This window comes from Coenobita brevimanus, chromosome 80, assembly GCF_032717465.1.
Source record: "Coenobita brevimanus isolate Jiangsu-jjx chromosome 80, ASM3271746v2, whole genome shotgun sequence".
In the NCBI taxonomy this organism is placed as follows: Eukaryota; Metazoa; Arthropoda; class Malacostraca; order Decapoda; family Coenobitidae; genus Coenobita; species Coenobita brevimanus.
The window spans coordinates 16,984,877-16,995,437 of NC_137033.1; the positions used below are offsets into that span (position 1 = coordinate 16,984,877).

The window sequence follows — 10,561 nt, forward strand, 5'->3', positions numbered from 1 at the left end:
ATGGCAAGTCCGCATTGTTATATCAGTACACTACATTACTCTTTTATGTTCTCTCGCAGTTTTGGACCATTCACTGATAATTATTGACAATAATAAAATAATAATAATTATAATAATTAGGACTGTACACTATATAACACTTCTACAGGAATGCTTTATATATACAGCACTGATGTGAGGCACCAAACCCACACCCAGTTCCACCCTAATCATTTATCAAAGAGGCAAATTCACCAAAGTCAAAGTCGCCAAAGTCTGTGGTGGACGTGTTGCCACTAGTATTGGGTGGGTTGGGCGTTGAGGGCTGAGATGTCCGTACACTGCTATTACTGTCGTTGGCTGGCCGCTGATTGGCCACTGAGGTCTGAGGTGCATTTGGTCCATTGCTGACTGGCGTGGGGCCGTTCTTGACTCTGTTCATGGTCATGCTGGTCTGGGTGGCATTGCTTCCTGGCCCACCCATTGCCTGCACCTGGGTCATGGGGCTTGGGTTGGGGCGGGCACCAGCCGGGCCACTTGTGTTGCCACTCAGACCACCAGGGGGCGTGTTCATACTACTGGAGGTTTGGTTCATACCCGTAGGATTTAGGTTCATTCCAGCAGAGTTGGGATTCATACTTCCGGGAGTTTGGTTCATAGCACTGGGGTTTTGGCTTATACCACTAGCATTCTGACTCATGCCACCAGGATTCTGGTTCATACTGCTGGGATTCTGGTTGATATTTCCTGCATTTTGGTTCTGGGTCATGGTAGTTGTGGTTTGGTTAATGCCACCTGGTGAGCCTCTGTTGATTGGTCCTGAGGTGGTTCCAGGGGTTTGACCAGCCATGTTGGTCCCAGCTGCAGAGGTCTGGCTGGCCTGCTGCCCTTGCTGTTGACCCATGCCAGGATTACTCAGAGGTCGAGCTGGACCCCCCTGGCCCATGCCAGGGTTACTGAGGGGCCGTGCTGGGCCACCCTGACCCATAGTAGCTGGACTGCGAGGGTGCATTTGCCCCATGGTGGCAGGAGACCGTGGGTGGGCCATTCCTCCCATATTGGCTGGACTGGAGGCCTGTCCAGGGCCACTCATCTGACCCATACTGACTGGACTTGCTCCACCCATCTGACCCCTATTGGCAGGACTCATGGGGTGGCCCGGTCCACTCATTTGAGCCATGGCTGCAGGACTGCGTGTTCCGGGCATGCCAGCCATAGCTGCTTGATTCCTGGCCTGAGCAGAGGGGTTGCCCATCATCTGATTAGGCCCAGGTGGCATCTGAGCCATTGTCGTCATCTGACCCTGTTGACCTGGATACTGTGAGGTCACCTGCCCGCCTCCCATGCCTCCAGCCTGGCTCATGTGTATTCCCATCCGCACCTGCAAGACAAAATGCCATTACTAATTTTTTGTCAACGATGGAATTTATATTTGCATTCATACTGCATTTGACATAAACTTGAAAGCTACTTCTATGCAAAAACATTGAAAAAGAATGAGCATAATCATCCTATCCATTTTTCTCAGACTCAATAGGATAGGGAGATGATCAGACTGAAGGATTAATGTCAAAAAAGAATGTCAAAAAAGGATGCTATAACTAGGACTTACCAGGTCTTGTATACCATACTGTACTGTACCAATATTTTGAGTGGTGAAGGTTGGATTCTAAGTGAATCTGGAGATTTTGTTGTAATATCTCTTCCCTAGTCATTTATTCTCCACATTACATTTTACATTTTCTTCTATGGCATTATATAATTTTCATACTGACACAGTTTGCACCAATGATACTGTGAAATAAAAGATCATAAGAAGCTATAATGTGCAGAATAAACTGCTAATGAGACTCAAGCCTTTTAGAAGACAACCCTGAAACCCATTTACTCAGAGTTTATGTATTGCTTTATTAATTATAGCTTGGAAGAACCTGTATATGAACTAAATTGAAACTGACTGAAAACAAAGCTCTAATGACTATGTATAATCTTAAATTTCCCAGTACATAACAAATAACAAGCAAAGTTGCAAATTGTACCACCTTTCTTCATGAACTACAATGAAGAGGTAAAGGCATGAATGGTGAGAGACAAAAGTTCACCTACTCTCCTACTAAGTCAACTTCAGAATTACGGAAAATTTGTCATTTTCCTCTCTGACATACCATATCTAAGAGAATTGTCTCCAGAGAAACATATGAAGGCTCTCTCAGCTAAGAAATGTCAGCCAGCTGAGGAAACGGAAAAGCAGAAATGAAATACCATATAAGGCGAACTTTTGTCCCTCACTGTACAATTGGCAACAGAAGTTTTGCCAGCTCTCCTGTATCTCTCTCCATGGACATTAAAAGTCTGTTTAGTGAACCTACAGCAACCAACAATGAAGACTATTTGGCCACAGATCAGCATCATCAACATTAGTTTAGCTTAGGAATCACCACCATGATTTTCAAACTCCATGGAGTGAGACGTCCATGATGAGACAACAAAACTTTTTGTTGATGGTATGCTGAGAATGTTTTCTCTCTCTCTCTTTCTCTCTCTCTCTCTTCTCTCCTTACCTTTTACTACAACTTCACTTGGAAGAACTATACCCACAAATGGAAATTGTGCTAAACAGGAAAGTACAGCCAGTCCTCATTTAAAATTCTGTAAGTGTGCAGGCAAAATTCCACTGGAAGTAAAAAAATCTTTAAGTATGATATGCTTCTGGTTTACGACCGAGGGAACACTAATTTGACATGAAAACAACTTTATAATGGATTTCAAGCAACTCAATGGAACAACTGTAAATAAAACACCTCTAGGTAAGGACTGTCTGTTCAACTGCTTCATCCCTACTTGGACCACTGGGAAATGTTGTATCTTCTCAATAAACACAGTTTCCAAAAGTTGGTGTAATTTCTTCACTTTATCCATTTACAGCACTATAATATCAAGACACACAACCTTCACTCCATAAAAATAAACTCAAGCTAGCCTCCATGACATCTGCACTATTTTTGCACCAACAGGCATCAATGGATATGACCCAGCTCATAACCAGCAGAGCACTGTATATCTTACAATAGTAACAGCAAGTATAATTATAGTCAGACCAGAAACTGTGTCTCTGCTCTGGTACGCTTTTGGTTACCTTTTTGATACTTGTTGCCTGCTGTTTCTTGGTTGATTCTGCCTGTAACATTAAGATAAGTTTTTTATTTCTCCAGAAGTACCAAGGTTAAGGCATACAATCCTTAACTTATATAATTACTGTACAAGTAATCCCCTTCAACCAGACAAAGTATTTTTAAAATTTTATTCTTGCTGCCACCAAGCACTTATATTCAGCTCAAGTGAGACTTCTGAACAGATGAGGTGAGACAGAGCCTTCATTAACCTCATCATTATTAGAGGCCTTACCTAATTTGAATAAAACTGTCTGAAAGTAGCAAGAATAAAATATATATACATATGATGTCATCACAATGAAGAGGAAAAAATGCAAATCTCAATTAATAGTACTGTATATAAATTAATGGCAAGTGCTGCACAATTACTACACAGTATTTCCAATCACCTCGCAGTGTTGCATGAGGTACAGCACATTTTGGGTGCTCTCCTCAGAAAGAGTTTGACAATATAATTCAATTTAGGTGGTAAGATAGTTTGGGCTGGCTGAAATGGCAGTGAAGCTGGTATGGTATATAAAAAATGCAGAAGTCACATTTATTTCAAATTTCCTCCCCTCCCTATTAAGCCCCTGCATTCAGCTGACACATTCTGTTGTTTATTCTTATTATCTCCAAACGGCTTCATTCACCTTTAGAGAGACTTTTAGAATTGGAGGGGTTACCTCTTCATTACCAGTACTAGAGGTTCTTTCTAACTTGAGTGAAACTGTTTGGAGGTATTATGAATAAACTAAAGTAAAACATCATAAATGAAGGGGTTCAAGTAGACAAATGGGCCAAATTTTTTCCTGACTCTGAGGATGGAATGACTCAACCTGTTCAGCCAGTAACCAGGTCAAGCTATAAAGAAACTGACTTCAGGTCTTCTTTGTTGTTCACATTATGAAGGTTAATGTAATTGGGATTATTTTAAGGGATGTCATACTGACTGCAGTATAAGCAAGTCATTTGGGGGTATGTGAGGGAATAATTGTGGCACTGTCAACAGGTTCACAATATCCTGATATAAATATTACAGACTAGTTAAAGATATCAGCAATTCAATAAAATGAAAACAGGTTGTTTGCCTTTTTAATGATGTAGTACAATCCTATATCTGATTCTGAAATTAACTATGACCTGATGAGTCTACAAAATACAACTCCTAACTACTAGACCTCACTAACAAGCTCTCACCTATCACCTGACTCCAGTTCTCTCTCACCTCTGGCTCTCATCTACCTTTTCCTACACCATAACTCCACTGCTTCCCTCACTCCCCTCCCCTTTCCCACACTTCTTACCTTCCCTCACTCTACCTCTCCCTCATCTTACACTACATACAGGCATAAATTTTGCTTCTACTCGTGCCTGAAGAGGGTCCGAGTTAAACTGAAACTTGTATAATCACAATAAATACCACATCTTGTCTCCATTTCATAGTGCTATGATTCTAAATGGAAGAATTATACCCATGTATGCAAACTGTGTTTACTGGGAACATACAACATACATTCTGTCTCCATTCATACCCAGAGGGTCTGCCAAATGGACCAAAAATGCTGTATCTTAGCAATAAACATAGTTTCAGTATTTAGGTATAATTTCTACCATTTGAACAATTTATGGTACTATGAAAGCAAAAACTCAGAGCTTTTGCCCCATCCCCAATGCTATTATCTTTCCTATCTAAGATACTACCTATGTCCACTGACAAAATCAATGGAGTGCTCTCTACCTTCACGCCTTGCTTAATGAGATTACCCCTGATCCTTCAGCAACATGTTTAAAGAAATGGTCATAAACTTACCTGTCCCTGCTGAGTCAAAGCAACCATGTTTGCCTGCATTCTTGGACCCTGCATACCAGGCCCTCCTTGGATCCCTGCTCCTTGCATCCCTGGTCCACCTTGCATTCCTGGTCCACCTTGCAAACCTGGGCCAGCCTGCATTCCTGCTTGCATTCCTGGGCCTGCCTGTAGACCTGGACCTGCCTGCATTCCTGGACCACCCTGCATCCCTGGTCCACCTTGCATTCCTGGTCCACCTTGCAAGCCTGGGCCAGCCTGCATTCCAGGTCCTGGCTGCATTCCTGGACCTGGTTGCATTCCTGGCCCTCCTTGCATCCCTGGCCCTCCTTGCTGCATGGCCATAATGTTCATCATCTGACTAGGTGGCCGCTGGATACCAATAAGCTGGCCACCTTGGTTCATCATGCCACCTGAAAAACACAACACTAATTTATTACACATCCATCCATCCATCCATCATCCAATCCTCTGTTGCCTCATGGGGATCAAAGTTAAAATAATTTAAAAACTAAATTAGTACAGAGGCAGAGCTAAAACTAGTTACTGAATACTAATAGTACTTTTTCGTTTGTTCCAGATGTTACCAAAAAATACTCATTCATTCATCATACTATCTGGCTTAAAGTGGACCTTCCACTCTGATGGATTTGTAATGCTCCCATATACCTAGCCCTCCAGCTTGAGTAGTCTATCCTGAGCTGAATAAGATTAATATTGTCAGGACCACAGTAAAAAGACTGCAAAACTTTTCAGTTCAAAATTTCTAACATTCTAGAATGCCACAATATACATAATTATGACAGAAGACTCCTAGAAGAATGCAGCAGTACAAATGGTAGCATGTACAAAATAGAGATGTTCTCTCTGTGAAGTAATTAACAATATTAACAAAATAAAAATATTTAAACTGTGGAAGTGTCTACCTTGCTGTGGCTGCTGCTGAGGGTAGCCAGGCCTCATAGGTGTGATCATAGGCATGTTCCCCTGGCCACCCTGCATCATGATCTGCCGCCACTCTGGCCGGGAGGGAGGCATCTGGGTCCCTATGTTGAGACCACCCGGCCCTGGCCCTATGTTGACATTTGGTGGACGTGGTCGCTGCAGTAAGTTACCATTACCCATGGGAGAGCGACTGACCATGCCAATGGTGCCCGCAGTGCTCACTTGACCCATACTATTGTTTATGTTACTGGCAGACATGGTACCAACACTCATGGTAGGCATGGTTGCTCCTGCCATGGTGCTACTTGGCATACTAGATGTGGGGTTCATGGAAGTGGTGGGCACCATTCCTGGTTTCATGGTGGGCATGTTGGGTGGCAGTGTTTGCTGGGTCATACCTCCCATCATTTGATTTGAGCCCATGTTAACCATGGGGCCGCTCACCATGCCTGGCCTCATATTGGGTCGCATTCCTTGATAGCTCATCTGTCCCATCCCCTGTCCCATTTGGGTCATCTGGCCCATCATCTGCTGCTGCTGCTGCATAAGGGCCACCTGCCGGTACTCAGGTGGGGGTGGACGGGAGATCATCTGGCCCGTCCCACCAACCATCTGGCCAGCAGCAGGACTGACATGTCTCATCATGCCAGCTGGACCCATCATCTGTTGTCCAGGGTAGCGTGGAGGCTGACCCTGACTCATTCCATACTGGCTGGTCATCTGACCCTGATAGAACATCTCATTACTCATTTTTCCCTCAGCAACCATCTGACCTCCAAGCTGCAAGGAAAGAGCAGAAGGAATTGAGAATAAAGAAGCAACACTTTTATAACTGCAATGAATTTGTATAATTTATGATACAACTTCTTGCCAACTGGTAATGTTACACTGATTAACGACAGCATCTTTCTAAAGACAGAATTTTGCAAATGTTCTATAACATACTGAACAGACACATATGTAATATTATCTGATTACCCAAAGGGTTAAAGCCCAAATCACTTACCTGTACATCACATCCATATTTTCATATTTCACAAAAGGTGTGAGTTCATATCATCATTCTTTTTAACACATAATCATTTCATTTTAATTTCTAGTGCCAGTTCTTTAGTTTAAAATCTGTGAAGAAAACACAGCAAACTAAAGATGGGCTACCATATTACGTTGTCCAAGAGTCACATACTCGTTACACTTCATTAATGCTTCTCTCTCTGCAATAAACTCCGCATATGTGACGTTAAAAAAATCTCATATTTAATGATCATGTTTTAAATACAGACATACTTTATATCAGCAATAAACAAGAAGAAAAGACAAAGTCAAATCACTCGTGAGGAGGCATTGCAAAACCTCCTCAGACAAGAAGAGTATGGTTCCAATTCTTATCATAAACTTAAATTCAAAATTATTCATCCATCCATCCATCATCTAGTCCTATGCTGCCCCATGAGAAGCATAGAGCCCAGGGCTGGGCAAGTTGGTCCTAGCATTTAAGATGGGAGTGAAGAAAGTATTACCTAGAGTAACTAACATAACCAATCACTTACTTGAGCTCCAGCAGGGATGGGTGAGGGTCCACCTGCTTGAGACCCAGGTGGTATGGGCGAGGGACCCCTTGGCCCAGCAGGATAGGGACCCCGAACTCCTGTGCCCATTGCCCCAGGTATCTGGTACTGCTGAGGGTTGAGGGCGCCTGGCTGTGATGAATTAGGGTATGAGCCCATGGGTGACATTCGGTTCTGATAGGCCACCATCCCAGCTGGCATTTGCCCTTGCTGCTGTGCTCCTGGTTGCTGCTGTTGAGACTGCTGTTGTTGCTGTTGTTGCTGCTGTTGCTGTTGTTGCTGCTGCTGCTGTTGCTGTTGTTGCTGCTGCTGGGAGGATGGCTGCTGAGATTGCTGCTGTTGTTGCTGGTGCTGCTGCTGGGCCATCTGCTGCTGCATCAGCTGCTGCCTCTTTTTCATTTCCTCGCTCATACCGCTATTTTGATTATTGTACATGGCATTGGTTTGATTCATGTTGCTATTGTACATTTGATTACCAATGGGGCCACCTTGCCCCATCATGCCAGGGGGACCACCCGGGTTGTTCATGCTATTCAGAGGATACTCCCCAAAGCTTGGGCGCACACTGTTGGGTCCTGTGGCCACCATCTTGATCTGGTGTTGTTCGGCCATCTGCTTCAGTGTTTGAGCAGCAGGAATCATGTCCGTCTGACCCATGCTCATACGCATTTTTGGCACACTGCTAGGAGCTGAAAATGGAACTGGGGAACCAGAGGTGGTGCAAGTGGATGAGGATGGATTAAATGAGGTTGGGGTGAAGGAGGTAGGTGGAGTGGAGGTATGGGACACAGGGGGAGTGCCCGGATACTGGGAGAACACAGGAGAGGCCGAGGTGGTGGGTGTTCCACCTGATTTGTTCATGTTCACCTGTGGACTTTGGGCATTGGCATTACCACTTGCTACACCACTGTCACTACTTACACTTGAGGGCTCATTATCAAATAAATTGTCTACAGATTCCTCTTTTACAAAGTCACCTAAACCAGAGTTACTATTTTCATGTTTCATATTATCAAAATCTAGATCACTTATAAACTGTTCAAAATTGATACCCATGTCCTCAATATCACCAATATTATTAAAGTCCTCAAACTCATCAAGAAGCGTAATGTCCAAGTCCTGCTGCTCCTTCTTAACATCATCCAAGGGTGGCCCATTGGTGGCAGCAGATGCACTTGATGGTACAGGGGAATCATTTTTCTTAATGCTGGGCATCTGCTGCACCATCTGGAAGTCACTGATATCCCCTGGAGTTGATGTAGACTGTGAGGCTCCAGGATGCATACCAGACCCATGGGGTGGTTGAGGAGGGCCAGCATGCGATGTAGTGCCATGGAGAGAACTACTATGCGTCGGCCCACCATTGTTGAGTCGCTGCTTCTTGGCTGCCGGTTCATTTTCATGGGTGTCCCCAGACGAGGTGGTCTGGTCGTGACCTCTTGCTAACATCTTTGATTGCTGCAATACCGAAATACATATTAACAAACTTGTAAAGTTTACCACTTATGTGACTTTCAAAGACTTATAATCAAACATGGTACAGTAAAGAAATTGAGTTTCCTTTGAAGTTAAACAAGTTTCATCCCAACCTGATGCGGGTTCATATTAGGCTGAAACTGTCATACCTTCACAGTAAACAAAATTTCAGTATATCGGTATAATTCTTTGTTTTGGAGCAATTCCTTTCACTGCAAAATCGACAAGTGAGAAAATTTTATGTTTCTTTTACAAATTCACATGTGATAGAAAATGAAAACACTGCAGTACTGCATAATATTATGGCCAGTCATAAGTTCTTCACAGATGTGTATAGTTCCTCACTATCACATGAATACAAAAAGTATTGCGAGTACAATATTAGCACCTAAACAAGATGGAGTAATTGGCACATTTTAATGCTATTCTGTACAAACATAGGGCACAGGATGCTTTGATGGCCTCCTATTCTGTTAGAAAACCTATCAGCTGTGATTGCATGGCAATAAAGTACTGTACACCAATTACACACCCACACTGCAAGACAAAACACTCAGGCCAAAGAGATCTGATAGCATACCACATATACTATTACTGTTGTTATATCCCAATATCATGTAGTGTAATTTCTCCAGCATTTAAAATACAACATGTATTGAGTTATTTTAGTACTACTAATATTACCACTCTTATTTTGAGTTATTATGAGTTAATAATATGGGACATGGAGGGACAGACTGACAAATGAGGATGTGAAGGAGCATTGTGGTGTGGATGTGGATGTGATAGGAAGCATTAGGAGAAACACACTGAAGTGGTTTGGCCATGTGGAGTGAATGGAGAATGAGAGACTGATGAGGAGAGTGTATGTGAGTGAGGTGGAGGGGGAGAGAGGGAAGGGAGGGCCAAGGATGAGATCGAAGGATGGAGTGGAGAGGTATATGAGAGGGGTGTGAAATGGCGGGGGACAGGGTGACGTGGAGGCGATTTGTTTGTGGCCACCCCGTATAAGGGATTAAGGTGTCTGGCAATAGATAGACAGATAGACAGATTAAATTATAATGGGATCGCACTTACCCCCATCGTGGCTAATAAAGAAGAATTATCCTGTTTCTTGTTTTCTGTGGACTTTTTGTTTGTCTTCTTTGCTTTGGACTCAATGTGTCTCTGTTTGAGCAGGAGTGTCTGTTTCTGCTGTGCACTGTACAGAGTTTGGATGGAGGTGTCAAAACGTGAGGAGACGGAGTTGTGGTTCTGGCGGTAGTGTCCCAGACGACGCTTCAGCCGGTCAACAACAACTTGTCTGCCCTGCTGGAAGTCGGCCATATTATCAGGGGCAGCCCCCCCAGCCAGTGCTGTGCCCCCGCCCACCCCTGCCACGGTGGCGGAATGACGGGAGCCGCACGAGAACAGCCAGCTTAAACCACTTTACACCTCGTCCCCTGGGCTAAAATGGTTCCTGATTTTGTGGACAAAATAACACTTCAGTGAGTAGGGGCGCCTGGTATACGCCTCCCTTCTTGTTCTAACTCCTCAACTCAAAGCTAAATACAATAACTAGCGAGTGTGTAAAGTTCTAAGTTACAGTTTCTGTGCCATTAAATTTTATCTAAGTTTAAGGCAATTCATAA

The 10,561-nt window shown here is 43.5% G+C and overlaps 1 protein-coding gene across 1 annotated transcript; it reads right to left on the reverse strand.

Annotated features, from left to right (window-relative positions):
- Positions 1-205: 205 nt before the first annotated feature.
- LOC145409237 (uncharacterized) lies at positions 206-10,256 on the reverse strand. Its single transcript, XM_080279719.1, has 6 exons — positions 10,008-10,256; positions 7,437-8,912; positions 5,868-6,666; positions 4,945-5,354; positions 3,116-3,157; positions 206-1,360 (listed from the first exon to the last, which is right to left on the reverse strand). Exons 1-6 carry the CDS (start codon positions 10,254-10,256, stop codon positions 206-208), a joined length of 4,131 nt encoding a protein of 1,376 aa, XP_080135845.1.
- Between the last annotated feature and the right edge of the window lie 305 nt (positions 10,257-10,561).

Coding starts and splice junctions, on each gene's coding strand:
- LOC145409237 (XM_080279719.1), bottom strand. CDS start 10,256: ATGGCCGACTTCCAGCAGGGCAGACAAGTTGTTGTTGACCGGCTGAAG. Junction 6,667..7,436: donor CCATCCCTGCTGGAGCTCAA/GTAAGTGATTGG, acceptor CTTTCCTTGCAG/CTTGGAGGTCAGATGGTTGC. Junction 5,355..5,867: donor TCAGCAGCAGCCACAGCAAG/GTAGACACTTCC, acceptor TGTGTTTTTCAG/GTGGCATGATGAACCAAGGT.